This window comes from Cornus florida, unplaced genomic scaffold, assembly GCF_030987335.1.
Source record: "Cornus florida cultivar Cherokee Brave unplaced genomic scaffold, ASM3098733v1 CherokeeBrave_3.0.0_Hap2_Chr11, whole genome shotgun sequence".
NCBI lineage: Eukaryota > Viridiplantae > Streptophyta > Magnoliopsida > Cornales > Cornaceae > Cornus > Cornus florida.
In genome coordinates, this window is record NW_026775581.1 from 37613534 (window position 1) to 37640660 (window position 27127).

The 27127-nt window shown below is 37.5% G+C and overlaps 1 protein-coding gene across 1 annotated transcript; it reads right to left on the bottom strand.

Moving 5' to 3' along the window:
- Positions 1-496: 496 nt before the first annotated feature.
- Positions 497-3673, bottom strand: LOC132280976 (probable leucine-rich repeat receptor-like protein kinase At1g35710). Its single transcript, XM_059782719.1, has 3 exons — positions 2926-3673; positions 993-2651; positions 497-867 (listed from the first exon to the last, which is right to left on the bottom strand). The coding sequence occupies exons 1-3, from the start codon at positions 3671-3673 to the stop codon at positions 497-499; spliced, it is 2778 nt and encodes a 925-aa protein (XP_059638702.1).
- Positions 3674-27127: the final 23454 nt, after the last annotated feature.

A 27127-nucleotide genomic window follows, 5' to 3' on the forward strand; every position in this document is an offset into this window, starting at 1 on the left:
TTTTTTAAAACTCAAAATCACTGATCTTGACTGATATTACAATTAAAGCCCTGAAATAAATAAAAACAATAAAACAATGTAAAATTACAAATAAACTACTACAAAAAGAATAAAACATGCAAGTAAAGGGGCTAAAATGTATAACATTCAGCACGTAACACCTATCATGTTCCATATATACAAATATATATATATACGCGCGCGCACACACACACTACCATTAATGCCATACTCGATGCATAACTCTGTCACAAGCCTTCAAAGTTTTATTAAATGTTTTTGTCCTCATAATCTTTTTTCCTCTATTTCTTTTTAAGGAACTATTCAGATGCATCAAATTTAATGAATCAATTGAAACTATGAAGATCTTGATTTAATAGACATTGTAATAGAAATGTATGAAGTCCAATAACTAGCCAAGGATTCGAAATCCAACAAGGAAGAAACGAACTCTATTATTATGCATTTTGTAGTCACTATTACAAAGATTATAGGATTATTTGATCAAATATATATCTTGATTCATCAACTGCCCAAGTGAAATTTTCCGTAGAGGTCTAGTTGGTGAATATTTGCAAGCAAGAAACTCTTGAGAGACGCGTAGCATTGTTGGACGAGACTTTGGTTCAGAACGCAAACAAGAAAATGTCAAGCTAGCAGCCAGAACAACATCCTGTGCAATAATTCCATGCTCTAGAGCTGGGAGGCGCGCATCTAACACATCATTTAGCATTATATTTTGAGTAGATTCTGATGCAAGTGATTGGAGAAGTTCTCCCGGATGCCTTCCCATGAGTGTTTCTAGGGCCACAACCCCAAAGCTATAAACATCGCACTTTTCATTCACTTCCATGGTGTAGGCAAGTTCTATTTAAACAATAAAGATAATTAATCAACTGTTAGAATATTGTTTATGGACCTGTAGTTTTTGGAAAGAAAACGAAAAAAAAAAAAAAAAATAGTTCAAGAATTTCATATGAAGAATAGTTCACCTGGGGCGATATATCCAAAAGTGCCTGCAAGTACAGTTTGGTTTGATGAATTGGGATATAGCCATCTAGCAGTGCCAAAATCAGAGACAAATGCCTCCGATTCTGAGTCCAACAGGATGTTGCTGCTTGATATGTCACGGTGAACAATTGGTGGATTGCAATCATAATGCATGTAAGACAAAGCATGTGCAATGCCTTTAATAATGTTCACCCTCGTGGTCCAATTCAATTCCACTGCTTCATCATCATATCTTAGGGCACAGAATAAGTTGCCTCTTTCCATGTACTCGTAAATTAGGAACATGCAACGGTTGTGCAAACAAAATCCATAAAGCTTAATTATGTTCCGATGCCTTATTTTTGTTAACATTTGCACCTCATTTTTAAAACTCCTATCGAAAGCTGGTTCCTCGGCTTCCAGCCTATGAAGTTTCTTCAATGCAACAACTTCACCACTCGGCAGTTGTGCCTTGTAAACACTACCATGACCACCAGTCCCTACGCAGTTTCTAATGTCGAAGTTGTCAGTTGCTTTAATTATATCTTCATACACAATGCGTCCATCATAATTCCACACTGAGAACAGATTTCCCTTCTTGATTGATCTTTCTTCAAATTTCGTATTTTTTCTATCCTTTTTACAGCAAAAGAAAACAGTTCCAAGGATTAAGAAGGCAAGGGAAATGATGACGACGAGCAAAATGGTGCCCAAGTACACGAATCTGTTTCTGCTTCTGTTCGGAGAATATGTACAAGGAGGGAAACCTTCGACTGAACCACATAAACCTTTATTTCCCCTTAATTCCTGGAATGAGTTGCTTCGAAATTGAAAACCTTGTGGGATTTCTCCCTTCAAATCATTGTATGACAAGTCAATGGACTGCCAATTATTGGTAGAGCTAAACGAAATGGGAATAGTGCCAGAGAGATGATTGTGAGAGAGATCCAAGTATTCAAAATTCACAATATGATCTGGTCGAATTGTTATCACTAGGCCGCTGATGAAGTTATGACTAAGGTTCAGATATTGCAGCGTAAAAAGATTATTAATCTCCACCGGAATTATTCCTCTCAACAAATTTTGGGAAAGGTCTAGAAAGCGAAGCATGGAGAGTTGTCCAAGCTCAGGAGGTATGGCACCGTATATCTTGTTATAGGACAGATTCAAATGAATTAGGCCTTTCAAATTCCCTATCTCTGTTGGTATGGTTCTATTTAACAAATTTTGGGAAAGGTCTAGATAGTAAAGCCGGGAGAGTTGTCCAACTTCACTTGTTAACAGACTTGAAAGTTGGTTTGAGGATATATCAAGGACAGCAAGTGCGGATAACTGACCAAGCTCAGGAGGTATGGCACCATATATCTTGTTATAGGACAGATTCAAATGATCTACACATTTCAAATTCCCTATCTCTGTTGGTATGGTTCCATTTAACAAATTTTGGGAAAGGTCTAGAGAGTAGAGCCCGGAGAGATTTCCAACTTCACTTGTTAAATGACCAGAGATTTGGTTTGAGGATATATCAAGGAGAGAAAGTGTGGATAGTTGGCCAAGCTCAGGAGGTATCCAACCAAGAAATCGATTCGCAGACAAGTCAAGAAGAGTCAAAGTTGGCCAAAAGACCAAGAGATGAAGGGATCTCACCGGTAAAGTTGTTACTAGCAAGGTTTAGATCAACAAGATTAGTCAAATTAGCAATGGTAGGTGGGATGGAACCGTCAAAATGATTTGAGTTAAGGTATATAGATTGTAGCCTGGTGAGATTAGCAATATATGAAAAAATGGGACCAGTGAAATTGTTACCACTTAGGTACAAGTACTCTAGATTTTCAAGATTTCTTATTTCCGGGGGGATAGAGCCACTGATATGATTGGAAGAAATGTCAAGGATGGATAGCTGGGTGATCTTACCAATGAAAGGAGGCAGCTTACCTGTAAGATAATTGTAAGAAATTTGGAGAGAGGTAAGCTTCCACATCCTTCCAATTTCTGTGGAGATAGAGCCGCTGATAGAATTGTGAGAAATGTCAAGCTCGAGTAGTTGGGTGAGATTAGCCATGGAAAGAGGCAGCATACCTGTAAGCTCATTGTAAGAAAGTTGAAGGTAATTGAGTTTCGACAACCTTCCGATTTCATATGGGATGCCTCCATTGAACCCACAACGACTGAGATTGAGACTTACTAAGTTTGGGAAAGAAGACACAATTGTTGAGGGGATAGAGCCACTAATACTATTGCCAGAAATGTCGAGCTCAACTATTTGGGTGAGGTTAGCAAGAGAAAGAGGTAGTGTACCTGTAAGACGATTGGCAGGAAGTAGAAGGTATTTGAGTTTTGACAACCTTCCGATTTCACGCGGGATGCTTCCATTGAGCCCACAGTTGCTGAGATCGAGATTTACTAAGTTTGGAAAGGAAGACATGTTCAATTTCTCCAGCTCTTCCCCCAGGTAGTACCAAGAAATGTCTATCCCAATGACATTTCCAAGCTTATTGCAAGATATTCCATACCACTCACAGTGACTTGTGGAATTGTCAACTGGAATGGTTTTCCCCCACCAACCAGTGCGGAGAAGAGCCTCTGCCTCCTCTGTTGATGAAGATATAATAGGTGCTGCGTTTAAGATAATATTAGTTGCTATCCAAACTACTACAACTACACAATATTTGAAGGAATCCATGCTTATTTTTCACGAATGGATCAATGGATGGATGCATTTGGTGGATGTATATAGAATATATATATATATATATATATATATATATATATATATATATATATATATATAGCAAAGGCTAGGATCAAAGCTGGGGAGACTTGTAATTAGGGTCCACACGGGACACAGGCAAAGGGAGTCAAGCCCAGACACTTCTGCGAAGCTTCATGCTTCCACTCGGGTTTAATAAGTATGAAAATGTAGTTCACAGGTGAAGAATTTGTAGAAAATACTAATGTGAATGCCCTGTGGAGTGTGGTCTTTGGTGCTGGAAGTAAACTTTGAAGACGAAATGTTTGTTTCACGTGAGTCAAGTCGTTATTTTGGTAGTTCCACTGCGTTTTTGTTGTTGGCTTTTTTACTGTTATTATTATTTCTTCTTTTCTTTTTAAAACTAATGCACTGAAGTTTTTGTTTCACGTGTTGAATTCTTTTTAGTAAATTAAAACCAGTGATAGTGCACAATTTGGTTGGTCCACTACGTTTGTGATTGGTAGCGTCCACTACTTTTAGGGGTTTTATATCCGCATTTTTTTGCTGTACTACTTTTAGGCGTCCACTACTTTTTATTAAATTAAAGTTTTTTTTGTGGCATTTTTAGGGGTTCATATCCCATTTCTAGAATAATTAAAATTTAAATAAGAAAATTACTAAAAATGGAAAAGTCCAGTGGGAGCAATTATCCCCACTGGGCCTATCATGGCTCCGCCAATTCGTATTGGGCCTTGCTTTTCAGCCCAAGATAAAGCCCGCTGCAATAACCTTACATTTATACAATTTGCATAAACTTCAAAAAAAAAAAAAAAAAAAAAGGCTTTTAATCAGACAGATGTGCATGCAGAATATGAACTAATCAAATATTATAGACGAAAGTATTTAGAGGCATAGTGGTGTTGACTGGGGATTCAGAAGGTAAGTCCTTGATCGAGGTCTTGCTTTCGAATCGCATTACTAACTTAAACATATATTGTGAGAACGATACACGTACTATAAGGAAATATATATATATATATATATATTAGTACGAAACATTAATACATTTTGTGCCAAAAGTAATATCACCACACCTATTAATAAAAAATTAGAAAAAGACAGATTTTACATTTTTTTTTCCTCTTAGAACACGTGTATCGGCCCCACTACATACGCACTATTCAAGTCAGTAGTGTGATTCGAAAGCGATATCTCAAGGATTTACCTCCCGAATCTCTACCAATACCGCTATGCCCCTGGGGTGGACATATTTTACATAGCCCTCTATTAATTTTACATAAAGTTATTAAAGATCTCTTCAGAGTGGTTTTGGACAAACACCACAAAAAGGAATATAAAGATATATATATATATATATATATATATATATATGTGGGTGTGTGTCATTTATACCATATATCAATCTAATGGTGAATTTATACATGCTCAACCTTTGTCATTATTTATATAAAATGACTCTACTAGTGTTAGAAAACTCAAGGCGTTTAAAAAAGAAATTCCAATAAACTCTATTTACCTATACCTATTTTTTTTTTTTTCTTTTTAATATTTAATTTAGAGGACTTCAAGATCACTAGATGTTTATATTTTATAAGATGGCAAATTATGTTTTTCAATTCTAGAGCTGTCTATTTTAAGATAGAAAACAACAAAAGGAGTTTTCGCATTGGCTGATAAGAAATTAGGGATTGTGAGTCAACTAATAATGAGAATAGATTATAACATATTGTTGAAAACAGTTTCTATCAATACGTCTAACTAATTTTATCAAATTAATGATATATTTTAGTTGGTGTGCATATATACTCGACTCACCCAATATTGTCTAGAGCCTAGTAGTAACAATATTTTCATGATGAATCCCACAGTTTGCTTCTATTTAATTGCCGAAAAATACAAGTTGTATGGATTACTATATATTAATTGCTAAAAAATACATGTTGTACGGAGGGTACCAGCTGTAACGGGTGGGCGCTTACCCATTTATCCAAAAGTTTAAAAATTGTTAAGTAGTGCTACATACCCACCCATTTATACCCAATCACTCTCCCATCCGAATTTGATGTGGGACAAATCTCCCTTTGTAACATTTTTCCCAATGACTTAGTTGCGATGGGGCCACCCTGCCTACCCGGGTGTAGGGATGGCAATGGTGCGGAGTGGGGCGGGGATCTCATTCCCCATCCCCATCCTCGGTCAAATTTTTCACCCCCATCCCCGCCCCCATACCAGTTTAATTTTGAACCCCCTCCCCCATCCTCGCCCCACCCCGCCACATTAGCACTCGTCCCCGCCCCGCATAATATTTTTTAAATTCCAATTCACCTTCAACAAAATCAACACAACCATAATATTTTTCAACCTAATAATTTAATAAAGTTTCAGCACAATTATAATAATTTAAAACATGATCAGATGTTTGATGCACAATGACTATGTTTTTTCTCTATGCTGCGAGGGAATAGATATAGGGTTTCATTTTTAGAAGTGAATATATATATTATATATATATATATATATATATATATATATATATATATAGTTATATAATTTAGTAATATTTTATAACATGTAAGGGCAATTTTATAAAAATGCACTATAAATGAGGCGGGGTGGGGCGCGGTTACCCTTCTCCACCCTCGCCCCATCCCCCGCCGGGGTTTCAAATGCAATCCCCATCCCCTCCCCATTTATATAAATGGGTCCCCAAATCCGCCATAAACAGGGCGGGGTGGGGTGGGGACCCGCCGGGTATGGGGATTTTGCCATCCCTACCCAGGTGACTCATCCAAACTCCTTTCGGGCCGCCCTCGTTGCGATCGGGCTACCCTGCTTACGCGGGTGACTCACCCAAACTCCTTCCAAGCCGCCCTCATTATAGTCAGGCCACCCTTCCTACCCGAGTGACTCACCCAGATGCCTTCTAGGCTGGCCACTTGGTGTGGCACCAAATTAAGGACTGATTTGGCTCTAATACCTCGCTTACCCATTTACCCAAAAGTTTAAACTATTGGGTAGTGCTATATATATACCCACCCATTTATATCTAATTACTCTCCCATCTGGATCCTATGTGAGACAAATCTCCCCTTGTAACACCAATCTTATATAACTTTTGGCCGTTATAAATAATTTGAACACATAGCCATACTTGCACCTCACCCCAAAATGAAAACCTTTTTATTTATATGTCATTCTCCTCGTCCCTCTCCTTATTGTTTCACCGTCTCTTTTTCGCCTTTTTTATTCGTGGATGTCTGTTTCAGATTTTGGAGGCAAGGTTTCTTATCATCATCTCCGGCCAATTGGTTCAACAATGGCCGCAAACGTTCTGCATGTTTTATAAACATTATAATGTGACATGCATAAATAAATTGCCACACAAATTCACAGTGCATGGGGTATGGCCAGCTTATTCAAACGGCACCACTCTCAATCCAAAAGGTTTGCACTGTACAACACGTGACAATTTGAGTGATGTGGTATGTTTTGAGCTTGTCTAGTTGTTTTCCATCCATATATACACTTACTATTATCTGTCATTAAAATGTTATTAATTTTATTAACCATTGCGGCTTGGTTTACATGTATGTACAATTTCATATATATATATATATATATATATATATTTGTCTCAATGCTAACAGGACAAATTATTCCTCATGCCCAAACAATTCTGAATTAAAATATGCATGTTAATTATGTCAATATATATGCACAGGATGTATGTGTTCACTCCATTATTTTTGGCCATTGAAAAGATGATATGCGGCGAGTTCCAATGAACTTGCCACAATGGATTGGCACTTTGAATGTCCAAAAGAGGAGGCATATTATGGAACTATTAAAGTTTGATTTTGTGTTGCCCACCAATAAGAAGGAAGTATGTGGCGAGTTCCAATGGAACTGGCCACACCAGATTGCACTTCTGGTAGAATTTCCTTTGAAATATTAAAATTACGTGGTTTCATTCGAAAACAAAGAATTATTGGTCCACCACGTGGAATTGTTAATTAAAAGAAAGTAGTAAGACTTACCAACTTTAAATGCAATGTCCTAAAAGGATGGAAAGGTAGCATAGTTACTACCATGAATGCAATCTCATGCAATTATTCAAGATAAATTCAACCAATTGGCTCTGGACACATAGCGAGTTCTATGGAACTTACCATAAGATATTATTTCTTTTAAAGAATTAATGGGTGAATTTTGTGGGCAAATCACGTATCTTCAAAACCCTTGAAGAGCTAAAGACTTACCAAAATTTGCAAAGTTAACCAAGCCAGAAAAGGAGAACGTGGATGCTATATTTTCTCCTTCTTTTTAGGAAACTTCAGCGGGTTGTCTAAACCTAGTCAAACTTCATTGCTAAAATTAAGCAAGGCATAGGGGTTTAATCTATATATATATATATATATATATATCAAATTAAACCCACGATGAGAAAACCGCTAAAGTCTATAAGCCACGACGCCATAAACTCTGAAACGAGAAGGAAGGACTGAAGAAGGGAAGTTACAGGAATTGAGGATACCGACCCACGATGAGAAGGACGCTGAAATTTAGGAGTTCATGGCATCATGGAGTCTATGACCATAAAGGGAAGTTTGGTTGAAGGAAGTTACCAAAGTCGAAGAAATGTGGGTCGCAAAGGAAAAGGAAGATAGGTAATGATTTAAATCGTGGATGTATATATATTCATACATATATGTGTGTGTGTGTGTGTGTGTGTGTGTGTGTGTGTGTGTGTGTGTGTGTGTTATATCAGATGCCAACCCACGATGAGAAGAATCCCTGTAATTTTGGAGGACACGATGCTATGAAAGGAAGGAAAGTCTAACCAGAAGAGGTTACCTAAAGCCAATGGAACAAGTAAAGACCACAAAGGAACGTGGGATACTTGACTCATCACGAATGCATCAGTTGAAAGTGATGGTGTTTCATGCAACTACTACCACTAAATGAAACAACGGTTGTCGTAAATTGTGGATGGTGGGGCTAAGATGATTAAATCGTGTCTAAATTAGAGGAGGAATTTGCAAAAGACGGAAGAAGAACATAAAGACGTGGGACGTGTGCAAATTTATGAAGAAACCAAGTGGAAAATTGATTCCAAAAACCACCCACAATACAAGTTCATGGAAGACTATGGAGAACATGGCTGAAGTTGGGCATAAGAAGAAATAAAGAGCAAGAAGAAGATAGAAGAAAAGAAGTTACACCTGCCAAGAGAACATGGGGCACTTGGCAATCCGAAATCTGGCCACATGGAAATCACTGGAGTTGCCGCATCAAGTTGTTGCATGCATGGAAAGCTCTATAAATGGAACACTTAAGGCTAGTTTGAAGGGCTTGCTCACCGCACATAACACAGCATCTTTGCTATTTCATGTACCTTTCATTTCAACAATGAATTTACATTATGTCTAAACGTAGCACTTTGCTAGTTCATGTATTTTCCATTCCAGTAATGAATTTACATATTTTTATGTTGAGTCCAGTACTTTGCTATTCCATATAGCATTCATTTCAGCAATGAATTCTCATAATGTTTGAGTTAAGTCCAGTACTTCCTTTTACTACTTTCCATCAAGTAGCTTTCCATGTCTTCAATTCCAGCACTCGCACTTCCTTTCTTTAATTTCAGCACTCGCACTTCCTTTCTTACATTCCAAGTCCTGCACTTCAATTACTTTAAATTTCAGCACTTGCACTTCAATATCGTCTTCTTTTCCATTAGCCATAAAATAGTTTGAAGTCCTTATTCAAAGGTAAAAAAGACCCTTCGAAGGTGGTCATTCCAGACCTTCGTACATTGCCTGATCCTTACAAATTTCCAACTGGATTACTGTTCGGATTTTCACTTTGGAACTACTGTAGTTCCTGGCATGCCTGTACACCACACTATTCTATCCTATCTATATTCCACACGATCCGAAGAACGGAACTAGCTCTTTTTTCACGAGCCAAACAGTATGTTAACAAAAATTTTCCTAGTAAAAACCATAATCTTATTATTATTATTTTCCTCCAACAAGAAGTTGTTATGATTGACAAATGTGTTCCATTTGAAATTGTTTGATTTACTAGAACTACAATTAATGTGTAGGCTATCGGAAATAATGGAGTACCAAACGAAAGAATTAAATGTCTTCCATGGCGTCCGACTTCATGGGCCTATTGGTTCTCGTTACTTAGGGCTCGTTTGGCATGTGATATATTTTAGGGGTTATGTTTTTAGTCAAAACCAAAATAACCGTTTTGCTGTAGGAGTGTTTTGGGTAGAAATCTAAATCATGTTTGGTAACAAAAAATTGTTTTGGGAAATTCAGAAACAGAAACATAGAAAACGTGTCTGGTAAGGTCTTGCGTTTCAAAAAATTCGAAAATAAAATACGTTTGGCAAGTCCTTTTGTTGCCAAAATTTCTGAATCAAAAACGACAAAACATGTTTAGCATAGACTATTTTGTTTATGTTTTTTAAAATTAAGTATGTATTGATACAATTATTAGTTTATATCTAATAGTCCATTTTCATATTGTTGAGTAATTCACACTTGGATGAAAAATATAAAAAAAAATTATCCATTAAAAATTGGATTATATTTTATTTTTTCCTAAATAAACTTGGATTAAAATTTGATCTACATATCATGCAAATGTTAAAAAGTCTTGGTTTTTATATGTTGGAGTGTATAGATGCTCAATTACCATCTTCATTTTGACAAACACGTCTTTGTTGAATACCACTGAAACCCGTGATCTCTTGCCTTGATCCTTTCTCTACCATTGCTATATTAATTTGTACTAAATTCTTTGTCGAACACAAGAACTTGTTTGAAAGATGTTTGAATATATTTTCTAGGCAACAATAATATTGTTATATTCGTTTAATAGTTGTCTCAATTGAAGTTTTTAGATATTATAAAAAAATTGTGTTTTTAATGTGCAAAAATGTTTAATTCAATTATTGATGTGGATATGACTGTGTTTTATATAATAAGTGAGATCAAGATAATGCTGCAAACAATCTGAAAAACCATCTCAAATAAGTGAATCATATAAAAGTTTAATATTCATGAAAATTACAATTGGGTTAATATTAATTTCACTGTAATTTACAATAAGGATAATAAGTCCAAGTCTGTCCACCAATCTAAAAATTACAGTAATATAAAGGGAAAATTACATATAAATGGAGTCAAAGTTTCATATTTACTTAGAGACTGAGTCAAAGTTCCATATTTCTCTAAAATGGATTACTGAGGTGGCACATGGTTTTTTACTGTTTAAAAAATTGTGGTGCCTAAAATGCCCTTCCCTAATAAAAAAGTAGTACCTTCAGTTCAAAAAAGTAGTACCTTCAGTTCAAAAAAGTAGTACCTTCGGAGAAAAAGTAGTACCTTCGCGAGTGTTTAAAAAACATGGTACCTGGACGCCAAAAAGTAGTACCTTCAGTTCAAAAAAGTAGTACCTTCGAAGAAAAAGTAGTACCTTCGCGGAAGGGTATTTTAGGCATCATAATTTCTAAACAGTAAAAAACCATGTGCCACCTCAGCAATCCATTTTAGAGAAATATGGAATTTTGACTCAGCCTCTAAGTAAATATGGAACTTTAACTCCATTTATATGTAATTTTCCCTAATATAAATGTATTCAAAGCAGATGCAGAAAGTTAAAAATGACTAAAAAATAAGTTCCAACATTGAACTAAACCATTCTAGTGACAATAGAAAGTATCACCAATTCAGTAGCAGCATACAAAGTATCAACAACCAAGCAGACTTGCAAAACCTCAAAAGAATTGAAAATCTATCAGCACAGGAAACGAAGATGGTCAGAATTAAGACAATTATGTATTTGTACCAAAAAAAAAAATTAATTAGACCAAATTTGAAAATGTTTGTTTTTTTTAACCTTTTTTCAAAATTTTTTTTTCTTTTTTCTTTTCAAGGCAAGAAAGAAGATTTCATTGATTCAAAGGAAAAACACATTACAACTGATGACAGTCCACTAAGGCTACTTCTTGAATCACTTTGAGAATAACAATATCAAACATTATATCACTTTTCTCTTTCAAACCCAGAGGACTCAATACATGAGCTACTGAATTAGCTTTTCTACCAACCCATTTCAAAGATATGTTTTGAAACTTGGTAAGCAAAAAGCTAATATCGTCCCAAATAGTAGCTATGCAACTTTGAAGACTCTTTGAATCAAGAAGAACTTTGCAATCACCTTCAACAATTAAATCAGTAAAGTCCCACTCCAAAGTCTATTTGATTGCCTTTCTAGCCGTTGCAGCTTCAGCCATTAGAGCAGAAGTCATGTGTGGTAATGCACAGATGGCAGCTTTCAAACCTTTTTTCAATTCAGTGGCTACAGATTAGCTAATCTATAGACCAACCAAGTAGGACATGATGCACCACATGTCAGCAATCTAACAATCATCCATTTACAATAAAGGGACAAAAATATGCTTATGAGTGAAATCACAGTTCCTAAACAAAGAAATACTCCAAGTCGAAAAAAAAATGTTGTTTGAAGTACACCATAATGAAAAATAAAAAGTCTTTATATATTCAAAAGAGAACCTTCATTCAGGAAACAGATGTAATGAGAGCAAGGTTGGTTCTTTTTTTTTTTTTTTCGAATAAGTTTCAATAAATCAATTAACTTCTAGTAAAGCAAACTATAAGTACAGCCTTGGGAAATCAGCTAGGAAATGGATCATTCAGTATTTCATGAAAAAAAGCTAAAAAGAATGATATTGGATAGATGTATGCTATTCTTTATTTTGCTTGAACAGATAATCACAGGTACACTACATCTCCATTTCATAATAATGTATAATGCAGATTATACCAAATTACTGTGAGATATAATTTTTGTAATTGCTAAATTTCGGTGTCAAAACAAGTCTGATCGAATTGTAATTTCAAGTTACCATATCAAGATTGAGATTGACTGCGGAATTGAAAGGTTGTTCAAAGATATTATACTAAGATCATCGAGAAAGGAAAGAACAATACCTAAGGAAGAGATCTAAGAAGGTTAGGACACATTCCATACGTGGTATATTTTCAGAAGTTACCAAAATAGTGTTTTTCAACCTTCAGAACCTTTAGGATTCAAGACTGGTAATCTTGAACCGGTTCAAGATCTTTGGAACCAGTTCAAGACCTTCAAAGCTTGCTTCGAATTTTCACTGTCATTCTTGAACCGGTTCAGCCTTTCTTGAACCGGTTTAAGGTCTTCTAGCAAGTTAAGGAAACTTTGAATCCTGGTCTGATTTTCCTTCCTAGTTGGTTCAGAATAATACCAAAAGTCCTATGCACAAAATTTCCTTTATTTTATGAAGGATTAGGTCTTTGAATATTCTATATAAACCCTGATATTCATCTAAGTTTGTACGGCTTTTGCATTACAACTTCATATTTCATAAAAGCCTTAGAGAGATATTTTTGTAGAAAATCTATTTGATTTCTCTGTCATTATTTCTAGAACACACATATAAAGATAAGAGTGAGTTTAGAGTGTTATTCAAATCCTGATCGTGATCAAAATCTTGCATCTACAACGATCAAAGAAAAACAAATCTACTTCTACATCGAATTCAGATATTAAAGAACAGAAGTAAAAGCGATCAGGGTCAAAGCATTCGAGCAGTGTTGTTTGATCTACCTTCAACCCTTCTACAGAGATCAAGCATAATCTTGAGGTCAAGTGCTGTTGGACAGGATGTCACAAAGCCAAAGGATTGTCTTTTATTGGTATTTGGTAGAACGATTGGGTGTGAGTAAGAATCAAAGTCCATTGTACTTTGTTTCATATATAGTGGATCGATTTAATTTGGACTGCATAATCCATGAAGGTTCCTTAAATATAGCAAGGATTTCAAGGAGCAATCTAAGAAGTTGAGAGAAGTAGAAAGTATGAAGGATGCTTTGATAAAGGAGAATGATTCCTTGAAGCAAGAGGATGAGTAAAAACAAAAATTACTTGAGGAGAACAAATCTGAAATTTAAAATCTTCATGAAAGGTAAAATTCCTTGAGAGAGAGGTAAGTCGAGTTAATTCTACTAGAGAATCTTTTATTGAGCTTGAATTAAAAAAGTCACAAGAAAAAATGAATGTTTTTACTTCTAGACAAATTGAGCTTAATAAGATGATTAATATTGGTAAGCATGTAAGTGATAAAACTGAATTAGGTTTTAATGAAGCTTCATCTAGTAAAGAGGGTCAAACTGTTTTTGTTAAACACATGAACTTGAATGTGTCTATTGTTAAGCCTAAACTATTTGTTGAGCCTATACATGCTAAGAATGTGTCCAAAATGCTTTATTATTCTTATTGTGGTAGAACTGGACATAGTCAACACTATTGTTATAAAAAGAAAATGAATAATTCTTGTTTTGATTTTCATGGTTATAATTCATTTGCACAAAATAGGTTTCATGCTACCAAAATAATTGGAATAAATCTAGAAATTTTCGTGCTAAAAGGAATTCACACGAGAACAAGAAAGATTTTTCTGACTTTCATTCTCATAGTGTTCATGCAAAGAAAAAGGTTTTTTCTAAAAAGAAAAAGGATTATGTGTCACCTAAGAATCCTAAAGCTAGAAATTTGCCTAAGAAAGAGGTAAAATATGAAAGAGCTTTTCAGGAAATGAGAGTGAAAACCGTGTGGATCAAAAAGAAAGATTTGATCAATTATGTGTCAGTTGAGCCCGTGAAACTAGATTCCAAAAGGACTTTACCTTCAAACTGAGTCCTATGATGCTTAGTGATCATGGTATGTGCTTAAATGAAAATTTTGTTTCCATTAGATCACTTGATAGGGTTTGGTTAAGGTATTGAGTTATTGATCATATTTTTCATATATATGTGTGAAAATTCTTTCAAATTGAATTTATGATCCGTCTTTGAATGCAAATTGAGACACATGATGACTTGATGAAAATAGATTCTTGGCTTGTAATCTATACAATAAAAGATAATTTGCACTGATTAGGAGATTTTTATATTTGAATTTCTTGCGTTCATAGTTTTTGTGCACTAGTCCATCTCTAAAAAAAAATTTATTGAAAATCTTTGAATTGTTGACTAGAGTATATTGATCATAAAAGTTATAAAGGTTATTGTATAAAAAAAAAAAAAAAAAAAAAAAATACGAGCATGAAATAAAAAAATAATTAAAAAAAAAAACAATATTTATCTTGAAAACAAAATTTTTGAAAAATTTGATGAATTTTTTGTTGAGGAAAAGGCTACATATTGGTTTAGGTCAAAAGCTCCCATTAGACTTTGAAGAGAAGTTAGTTGAGTAAAAAGAAAGGTGGAGATAAGTTGAATTAGGACATTGTTGTCTGCTCTTTAGAGTGAAAGCTACTTTACTTAGAAAAATTGCTCAAAAATAATCTTAACTTGATACTTTTCGATCCATATGGTTTAAACAATGATATGTTGAAATTCAATTGAAAATTGATGAGATTAGATTTCAAAGTTGTCCAAGACATGCATTGAACCCTGAATCAAAGAAGAGGAGTAGAACATAGAACTTGCCTTAAGGTTTTGGATTGAAAACCTTGAAACTCCTTCTTCTCCTGCCAATTTCTCAACACCGGCAGGCTCTGGTTGCCGTCGTCCTCCTCTGCAGGTCTGGTCCTAATCACGCATAGCCTCTCCTTCTTCCTTCCTCCTTGGTTCGGCCTTCACTTGGCCTCATAATCTCCCTCTATGCGTCACCTCTCATTTCTCTCTGTAACTTTCTCTCTCTGCCTCTATATATGCACGTAAATCTCTTTCCCAGACAATACATATATATATATATATATATAGACCAACCCTACTCCTAATCCTACCCCAACTCACATTCTGACCTAAGGAAAAAGAAAATGAAGAAGGAAAATAATAATAATAACTAATATAGTAAAAATAAAACTAGTTATACTAATCATACGTATATACATATATATACACAGTAACATATATATATATATATATATATATAACTGATCCTTCCTTTATTATTATTATTATAAATAATAATAATAATTATATTCATATGTATATATATACACATCAATATATCTATATATATATATATATATATAACTCCTACCCATGGGTCATGTTCCTTACCCATCTAAGCTTCCAATCAAAGTAGTCCATAAGACCCATATGGTTGGTCCATTACTACTATCCAAATTCATTCTTTTAAACAAATAAAATAAAATAAAAATAAACATTTAATTCCTAATAAATAATTACAAATAAATACACACAATTAATCAAGCAATATCACACAATCAATTAGTTAAATACACACCATTAAATCACATAAACAATTAAATCAAATTAGCACACAATTCACATAGCCACATAATTAATTAAATGCAATAAAATAAATAAATAGATCATCCACTAAATCCTTTAAAAATTTGGGGTATTACATTCTTCCCCCCTAACAATAGAAATTCCGCTCTCGAAATTCACTTTTGCCTTATTCCATAATTTTTAGAAACTTTAAACGGATTTCATCTTCCCGTTCCCAAGTAGACTCAACATCATTATGATGACTCCACTAAACACGCACAAAAGGTATAACCTTGTTGCAAAGAACCTGATCCCTACTGTCTAGAATACGACATGGTGGCTCCACATATGTTGCGTCCGGCTACAACTCAATCTAATCAACATCGATATGCTAATAACGATCCTCATCTCACAGAAATTTCTGCAACATGGAAACATAAAACACATTGTGGACATGATGTAAATGGTCTGGAAGTGCTAACCGTTAAGCTACAGCTCCAACTCAATCTGTAATCATAAAAGGACCAAAAAATACGGTGACAACTTTACTTTCTTCCTATAGTGCATCAACCCCTTCATAGGAGACACTTTGAGTAAAACCTGATCTCTAACTTGAAACTCCAATACACGAGTACGACGATCTACATAACTCTTCTTCCTACTCTGGGCTGTGCGTATACGATCCCTAATAAGAGCGATATTTTCAGAGGTATCCTTAATGAATTCAGGACCCAAAAATCTTCTCTCACCATTCTCTAACCAACAAACGGGAGATCTATACGGTCGGCCACATAATGCCTTAAATGGTGCCATACCAATAGTCTTTTGAAAACTATTGTTATAAGCAAATTCTACGAGTGACAAATAATCCTCCCAATTACCCTTAAAATCAAGGACACAAACTTAAAGCATATCCTCCATAATCTGATTAACCCTCTCAGTCTGTCTATCAGTCTGAGGATGATAAACAATACTAAGATGTAACTCTATACCCAAAGCCTGCTGAAAGCTCTCCCAAAATCCTGATATAAAGCTCGAATCCCTATCCGAGATGATGAATAATGATATGCCGTGTAACCTCACATTCTCTACAATGTAAAGTCTCGCCAACTGTTCTGAGGTGAAATTAGTTCGAATAGACAAGAAATTAGCTTATTTGGTCAACCTATTAATAATGACCCCAATGGAATTTTGGTTCTTATTGGAATTAGGCAATCCATTCATAAAATCAATAAAAATGCTCTCTTATTTTCACTCCGGTATAGGTAGAGGCTTCAAAGAACTTGGCAATCTCTGATGATCAATCTTGACCATCTGGCAAGTTGATAAGCGCCGAATATTGCATATTCAAGTACCCTTAATTGCATTAGTTAAGTCCATTAGTGGATTATAATGTACAGTTTAGCTTTATTTGTTTATTTCCGTCTTCTTTCAGGTCGGTTTCCCAAATATGGTTAAAGAAGCGGTTTTGTCGATCCTTTAAAGAACCAAAGCAAGCCGTGCTGGGAACTGTTAATTGAGCCAAGTTTCTTTAGCCATCATATGTATAAATTTTGCGGCATAGCACTTAGAATGAAGACCGCGTCAACAGACTAATCTTGTGTGATTCAAGAAGGGGGTGAAAAGAATTGAAGGCATGCTTCCGCGGGCGCCCGCCTAGCTGCCGCGGGCACCCACCAATTACCCCAGTAGGCTCTTGTCGTCGCGGGGCCCCGCCACAGACTCGTGAGCCCCTGCCATCAGCACCGCGGGCGCCCGTAGGCCATCTAGTGGCCATTATCGGTTTTCAGTCAGCTGCGGGCGCCCGCCCTACGCCTGCGGGCGCCCGCCGATTTGCAGACAAGTGGGTATAGCTGCATTGTTTCTTCCAAGGCTGTCCCCTTTACCCTTTTTTGTGTGGTCCTGAATGCTCCTAGGGTTGTAGGGGCACAAAAATGGAGGGAAATGTGATCCTTTTAGCTAGAAAAAGCCCTTAAGGCTATGTTTCTTGATGAATCTCACTTTGGACCAAGTTTTAGAGAGAGAGAGAGTAGTGTTTTGGAGGTGTTTGAGTTCTAGCTTACTTAAGGTGCGAAAATGGAGGGTAGAGACTCTTCTTCTCCTTCATTCCTTGCATCCATGGGTAACTAAATCCCTATCTAGGGAGGTGATGAAGCCCTCCCTTGTAAGCATGTTCTAGCTTAACTTCTATTTTGGGGATAATAATGTATAATTTTGGTCTTTCCATGATCTAGAGCCCCTCACTTGTTGTAATGGATTCCAATGTCTATAAATGGTTATTTTAAGTTAATTATCTTGTCTTAGATGGTTTCTTATATTAATCATATTGCTTGCATTTTCATAGTGACAATGAAAATAAGGTTGTGGAATGGTTTTAATGGCATATTGATAGAGGACCTTGATAGTCCATTGCTTAGGTATTCCCTTTGATGGTTTATGCTCGATTCCTAGCTTCATGTGCTTCATAATTTGATTAAGGGCTTGATAATCCTTGCTTAAGTGAGTATGTTTAAGGCTACACCCTAGTTTAGGTTGTTCAAATATATGAACCTTTGATGGATTATTATTGCTTTGTGATTTAATGAACTTCTCGACAATTATATGGAAATCATGTGTTGCTATATATTTTATGACCATTACATATATTGTCTATCCCCAATTTAGTCTTTATCTAGCATGTGTATAGGGTTGGTAGTGGATTCACTTCCCTAGCCCCTTTACATTATCTTTAACTCTTTAACTCTTTGTCAATTATCATTTTATGCAAATTAAATTCCTAATTTTAGTGACAACCCAACAAACCTCTATACCCCTTTTCATCATTCCAAAAGTGATTTAAAAACCTTGGTTGCCATAAACTAGCAGTCCCAGTGGTTCGACTTACCCAACCAATAGCCCTATTTTACAATGATTTATGCTATTGCAAAGGTTGATGTATAATTGACAACCGATCAATTTTTGGCGCCATTGCTGGGGACTGCAATCGGTTTCGTAACCGAGGTTTTAGGATTAACTTTGGTTTGATTGTGAATATTGTGTTCTTGTAGATATTTTCTCGTTGGTTTCGATTAATTTGTGTTTCAAGTTTTCTTGTGAGATTCTAGGTACTCAAGGCTTACCGTGGGAATGCTAGCAAATTTATAAGTCTAAAAGACTCCCGGTAAGTTCACGAAGTTCTAGTCTCAAGGTTGTGAATATCTTGCTTGTGGTTAAATTAGAGATAGTTGAATTGTGAAGCCCTTGTCGAGGCTATTTATTATTTCTCTATATTGCAAAGCATTGGTCCTTGTCGTGGCCATTCAATTTCTGTTTTTGATAATTGAGAAGAACGGGAACATTGTATGTGGAGGTTATGGTGATGCATTGTTGTCTTAATTGTGTTGTGATTTGTTGATGTTTGGCCGTAGATCACTTTCTTTACCGACTCTTGACTCGCCAGTTGACATAAATTCACTTGAAAGGACTCTTAGAAGAAACCTTAGGGAATCTGCTAACATAAGAGGAATTAGACTTAAATTTAATACAATGGCCGGTAATTAAGAAAATTTGGGGAATGAGGGAATCAATAATAATGGGGTTGAAATTCTAAACGTGGTTCCCATGACTCTTCTGGACCATTTCATCCCTACCACTTATACTTCTCCCTCTTGCATAGTGATGCCAAATATCGAAGCCACTCAATATGAAATCAAATCTAGTACAATTCAAATGCTTCTATCCTTCCATGGCTTTGACAATAAGGATACCTATAAACATCTTGATGAATTCCTTGAAATCTGTTCTACCATCAAAATGAGAGGTTTCCCTAAGAATGCACTCCACTTGCGTCTATTTCCATTCTCCTTGAAAGATAGGGCAAAGTATTGGTTAAACTCCCTTGTTACAAACTCCATCACATCATGGGCCCAATTGCAACAAAAATTTCTAAAGAAATACTATCCGGTGAGTAAAACCAATCAAATGAGGCGCTCCATTCTTAGTTTTTCTTAAATTCATGGAGAACAACTCCATGAGACTTGGGAAAGATTACAAGATCTTTTTAGGATATGCCCGCACCATCTAATTCCAAAATGGTAATTGGTGCAAGCCTTTTATGATGGTTTAACCAAACCACATAGACTCATGGTTGACTCCTCATGTGGAGGGATGTTCATGTCTAAGAATGCGGACGAGGCTTGGACCTTACTTAAGAATTTCAGTGAAAATTCATTGCAACACAATTCTCATAGGGCTCCGATCTTAACCAATGCTAAGAACACCAATCCTTGTCAACCAAAAACAATGAGGGAAGAATCTTCTCAAGTGGATGCCATAGCTCATAAATTCTATCAATTAATAGCACCACATCTCTCTCCCTCTTTGTCTTAAAATTCGGCAAGTGCGGTGTGTGCATCATGCACCAGTCCCTTCCTTCTCTCGGAAGATTGCCCCACACTAGAGCAATTTCCTAATCCCAATCATAAGCAAGCAAATGCAATGTTTTCCAGACCTGGAAACAATCCTTATTCCAATACCTATAATCCAGGATGGAGAGATCATCCAAATTTTTCATGGAGGCAACCTGCCCCACAAAATTCGAACTTTAAAAATTAAGGGCATCAAAATTAGCCCTCTTCTCAATTTCAAAATAGGCCATTTCAGGCCTCGTCAAGCTACCGTCCTTCTTATAATCTAAATGTCTCTAATCAACCTCCTGCATTTCCAACTGATGAGATTTTGGCTGCAAACAAGCAAATGATGGAATCTCTAAACAAACAAATGATGGAATCCTATAAGCAACTCTTAACATCATTGCAGCCCACTCTCCAAATGGTTCATTCTCATACTCAGTCTATTGCTAAACTTGAGAGTCAAGTGGGGCAAATAACCACTTCAATGAACCAACTTCTTCAAAGAGATAAGGGAAAACTTCCCGCTCAACCATTTGAGAATCCTAAAGGGATTCATGTGATTGACGAAACCCCTCCTCCGAGTGGGCCAACTCATGAACAAGTCCAAGCAATCACCACCCTTAGGAGTGGTCGAGTTGTGGATAATAAGTTTGATGGAAGAAATAATGAAAAAGTTCTTCCTCCCAAAAATCCAATTCTTAGCTCTTCTAATCCAAATCTCACTCCTGAATTTCCAAAGTCTAATGCTGAAAATTCCAAGCTTGTGGCCCCAAATGTGGAGACTTCTTATAAGCCTAAGGCTCCGTTTCCTCAACATCTCCAAGAGTCGACACATTTTGGGAACAAAAATTGTAAAATTCAAGACATGTGAGAAATCTTCAAGCAAGTAAAAATCAACTTGCCTCTGTTGGATGTTATTAAGCAAATCCCCCCTATGCTAAATTCTTCAAGGATTTGTGCACTAAAAAGCGCACTTCCAAAAATCATTTGCCAAAGAAGGTAAGATTAATTGAGAATGTGAGTGCAATCATTCAACACAGTGCTCCTTCAAAGTATAAGGATCCGGGCGCCCCAACAATCTCGTGTGTCATTAGTGACAACAAGATAGAAAGAGCCCTCCTTGACTTAGGAGCTAGTGTAAACTTGATTCCATATTCAGTCTACTTACAACTTGGATTAGGAGATCTTAAGCCAACCTCCGTGGTCTTGCAGCTTGCTGACAGATTGGTCAAGCATCCACGGGGCATTCTTGAAGATGTCATAATCAAAGTGGACAAATTCTACTTCCCGGTAGACTTTGTGGTTCTTGACACGGAACCGGTCCATGATCCAAAGAAGCATATCCCCGTGATCCTTGGTAGGCCATTCTTAGCTACGGCTAACACTTTAATTAATTGCCGAACCGGGGTAATGGACATCGCCTTTGGAAATATGCAAGTCAAACTCCACATTTTCCATGCCACTCAACATCCTTCCGAAGAGGATGATTGTTTCCTTATTGATGTGGTCGATGAAGTGGTTGAAGAATCTCTCCCCTTCATTTTAAGCAAAGATCCTTTGGAAACTTGCATGTCTCATTTTGACCTCTTGAACTTTGATATTGACCAAGCCATCCAAGAAGTGAATTTGTTGCTCGACATAGGTGCTATCATGGACTTTCCCCCTTAGAAGATGCCAAAAAAACCACTTCCTCAACTCTCTACTACTTAGGGATGGCAATTTCCTCCAACTAGCTAGGTTTTCGCCCCGCTTCGCTCCTAATGGGGCTGATTTGGTAGCTCCATAAATGGGTTTGGGATGGATATGGTAAAAGAATTGAAAACCCGAAGCGGATTTGGGGCAGGGGCGGATTTAGTGATGCCCCCACGCTACCCCCGCCCTACTCCCGATTATATATATATATATATATATATATATATATAATTTAAGTGTCCATTAATATATTTTGACTAAATATTCGCTAGAATCACTACTTTCTAAAATTCTACAATTGTTCACGTGATTCAATCTTCAAAGATTTAAGATCTTAGTATTCTATCCCAAGTCCAGGAATTAATTCAACAGTTTTAACTTTACCGCAATTAAATGGAGTATGTGGGGCGGAGTTGGTATTTTGTCAACCGGAGTAGGGGCGGGGATGGTATACCAATTATAAACCCGTCTCGGAGTTGGAGCGGAGTTGGTATGACGAATTTTTTAATGGGGCGGAGTAGGGTTTAGCCAACTCCATCCCAACTCCACCCCGTTGCCATCCCTACTATTACTCCCCCGGTCCCTTCCTTGAAATCTCCACCACAACTTGAGTTAAAGCCGCTTCCGGCTCACCTCAAGTATGTGTCTCTTGGTGCGAGTCAAACTCTTCCAGTCATCATTGCATCGGACCTTTTAAAGGACCAAGAAAATAGCCTTTTAGCGGTGTTTCAAGAGCACAAAGAAGCTATTGGCTGGGCAGTGGCTGATTTGAAAGGAATCGACCCTTCTATTTGTATGCACCGCATTCATTTGGAGGACGATGCTAAACCTTCTAGAGAGGTGCAGCGCTGGTTGAATCCCAATATGAAGGAAGTGGTCATAAAAGAAGTGATCAAGCTACTAGATGCGGGAATCATCTACCCCATCTCTGATAGCAAGTGGGTAAGCCTCACTCAAGTTGTTCCCAAGAAATCCGGCCTCGCCGTTGTTGAGAATTCAACGGGAGAACTCGTACGGCAACGCACCACCACCGGGTGGCGTGTGTGCATTGACTACCGGAAACTCAATTATACCACTAAGAAAGATCATTTCCCACTTCCATTCATTGATCAAATCCTAGAGCGGTTAGCTGGCTAAAGCTACTATTGTTTCCTTGATGGTTATTCTGGCTATAACCAAGTGGCAATTGATCCTCAAAATCAAGAAAAAACCACATTCACATGTCCCTTTGGAACATTTGCCTATAGACGTATACCCTTAGGCTATTCAACGTACCGGTCATGTTCTAAAGATGCATGATGTCCATATTCTCTGATATAGTTGAAAAGTTCTTGGAAGTTTTTATGGACGATTTTTCCGTCTTTGGCTCCTCCTTCGATTCGTGTCTCCACAATTTATCCCTTGTGCTTCAAAGATGCAAGAAGACAAATCTAATTCTAAGCTGGGAGAAGAGTCACTTTATGGTCCAATAGGGCATTATTCTAGGACATATTATTTCAAAAGGAGGAATTGAGGTTGACAAAGCCAAAGTGGAGTTAATTTCTAATCTTTCTCCTCCAAATTCCGTCCGTCAAATCCACTCCTTCCTTGGTCACATCGGATTTTATCGTCGCTTCATCAAGGATTTTAGTAAATCTCTCAGCCCTTGTGTAATCTTCTTACCAAGGATACTCCGTTTGGTTTTGATAAAGCTTGTATGGAAGCTTTCATGACACTTCGCACTCTTCTCTCATCCGCCCTAATCATGAAATCGCCTAATTGGTCTCTTCCATTTAAGATCATGTGTGATGCATCCGATTATGCATTAGGTGCGGTTTTGGGCCAGCGTGTGGACAAGCTTCCGCATGCTATCTATTATGCTAGTAAGACTCTCTCTGATGCTCAGTTAAACTACACCACCATTGAAAAAGAATTGCTAGCTGTGGTGTATGCCTTGGATAAATTCTGCTCTTATCTTCTTGGATCCAAGGTCATTGTCTTTTCAAACCATGCTGCTCTAAGGCATTTGCTCGCCAAAAAAGAGACCAAACCCCGCCTAATTCGATGGATACTCTTACTCCAAGAGTTTGACATTGAAATCCGAGATAAAAAAGGGACAAACAATGTTGTCGCTGACCATCTCTCTCGCTTACTCATTGAGAAATCATCTGAATTTGCCGCAGTTTGTGATTCCTTCCCGGATGAGCTACTGTTTCAGATTTCTCATTCAAGTCTCCCTTGGTTTACAGATATTGTCAACTATCTTGCGGTAGGAAAAATCCCTTCCAACTGGTCAAAACAAGAGAAAGACCGGTTCTTCTCCAAAGTCAAGCATTTCTTTTGGGAAGATCCGGAATTATTCAAGTATTGCTCGGATCAAATCATTCGGAGATGCATTTTCAAAAATGAATTCACAAGTGTCCTAAATTTCTGCCATACCCTTGCTTGTGGGGGTCACTTTAGTGCCAAGAAAACCGCTGATAAAGTCCTTCAAAGCGGATTCTACTGGCCTTCTTTGTTTCGGGATGCTCACAACATCTGTAAATCTTCTGAACATTACCAAAGGCTCGGATCCATGTCCAGAAGAGACATGATGCCTCTCACTCCCATCCTAATTGTTAAAATTTTTTATGTGTGGGGGATCAACTTCATGGGACCATTTCCATCTTCTTATGGCTATGAGTATATCCTTGTAGCGGTGGATTATGTTTCCAAATGGGTTGAAGCCGAGGTTACCAAAACCAATGATCATAAAGTCGTGATCAAATTCATTCAGTCTAATATATTTAGTCGTTTTGGTACGCCCCAAGCAATCATCAGTGACGGTGGATCTTATTTCCGAAATCGCTACCTTAAATCCGTCCTCTCCAAGTACTCCGTCATACATAAGGTTGGCACACCTTACCATCCTCAAATAAGTGGTCAAGTGGAAGTATATAATCGGGAGATTAAGCATATCCTGGAAAAAATGATTCGACCAGATCGCAAAGATTGGTCATTAAGACTAAACGATGCGCTTTGGGCCTATCGGACAGCGTATAAGACGCCCATTGGCATGTCTCCATATCGACTTGTCTTTGGCAAAGCTTGTCATCTCCCAGTCGAATTAGAGCACCGTGCTTATTGGGCCATAAAAAAGCTCAACTTTGATCTCAAATAAGCCGGCTCTACTCGTGCATTGTAACTCAATGAGCTTGAGGAAATTCGAAATGATGCATATGAAAGCGCCAAAATCTATAAGGCGAAAACTAAAGTTTTTCATGACAAACACATTGTCAACAAATCTTTTGCCCCTGGACAAAAAGTTTGGCTTTTCAATTCTTACTTGAAACTCTTTCTTGGTACACTCTGTCCACGATGGGATGGTCCATATATCATCACTTCCGTCTTTCTTTATTGTGCAGTCGAACTCCAAGATCTGTCCAATTGATCTCTGTTTAAGGTTAATGGCCAACGGCTTAAACCTTATCTTGACGGCATAGTCCCTATCCGCAAAGTAGAGAAAGTCCTATTAACGGACCCAATTTTTGAAGACTAATGCGCGATCATACTTCGTCTAGCTATCGACGTAAAATTTAGTACTCTTGGGAAGCAATTCTCTCATCTTCCGAGCTTCCCTCTTCCATGTGCCAATGTACCAAGAATTTTTCAGGAATTCGCTGAGTTTAACCAAAAATGTGCATTCTTCTGGAATTGTCTCATATAGCATTCTAGCGGTCACATTAGGTTTTCTTCATCGTTTTTAGGTCTCCATACCATTTCTGGAAGTATTCAAGGTTTTAAGCATTTCTCACGTCTAATCCACAATTCAAATGATATTCGGATTTCTTGACTCTCGCTTGGGCCATTGAGTGCCGAATCCAGTCCCAGCGATTCTACACGGTGACTAGGATCCTCAACAGCTCTAAATTCATGTTTAAGGTGCATTTGATCCCCAGCCCAGCCTTTGCAGGCCAAAAAGTTCCTCAAGGAAATCTTTGAAGTAGCCTCACGGGTGCCCGCTGCAGCCCCGCGAGCGCCCGCCGCAACCCCGCGAGCACGCGTCGCAGCCCCGTGAGCGCCCGCCATTTGTGGCAGTATGGATCTCGGCTTCCGCGGGCGCCAGCACATTTCCTTCGCTGCATCTTAAATGGGCTTTCAAGCCCATTTTGGCACTTAAAACTCTCTCTCTCTCTCTCACCTACGATCCCAAGTCTCTCTTACCCTCTCAACCCTTCTTTCCTCTCCTCCCATTCTTTCTCTCTCGCATCTCATCCCTCATCCCCCTTCATCATTCTCTCAATCCCTCATTCTCTCATCCACATCTCCCATCATCCAAGAAAAAGGGGAAGTTGTTCCACCAAATTGGGTATGTTTCCTCTTCTCTCTTTTTCTTTAAAATTTTCAATCCATGGAGGTTGGGAATCTATTTTTGGAGGATTGGTGATTGTTGGGTGATGATTGCATGACAATTTCAAGTTCATTTTTGGGATTTTTACATCTCTAACATCATTTTTCCCCTCTTCCTAATTCTTGTGCACACCAGGTGTTTGTAAAAAGTCCTGAACCAATTTTCTACACTCCAATGGCACCCAAGGTTGCTTCAAAACGTGCTCGCTCATCCGAGGGGCCTTCTACTGTGCCCCCAACTCCAAATTGGGCTGAATAGCCAATCATCCCCGAGGCAAAATTCAACATTGAAAATGATTTTGAGCAATATCAAGAGACCACATGGTCCGTCTGCGAATTGAGAGCACGTGGCCTCGCCTCTCTTTTTAAGCCACACGCTCATGCTTATTATCCACGCGTGGTCCGTCTATTCTACGCCAACTTGTTCCATTCCTGTGCAGAGCCAGACATCATCAAGACCACCATTGATGGCGAGGCTTTCGAATTTAACCTCGATGATCTTGCTGAGGCTTTAGCTTGCCTACTGGCATCGCCGGTGGATGATGCGGGCCTGCCCCTCTATGTTGAAGCTCCGGCTCAACTATTATTGTCGGACATTGTGGGGGAGATTTGCCATAATCAATATACCAACAATCGAACCACAAGCACTAATA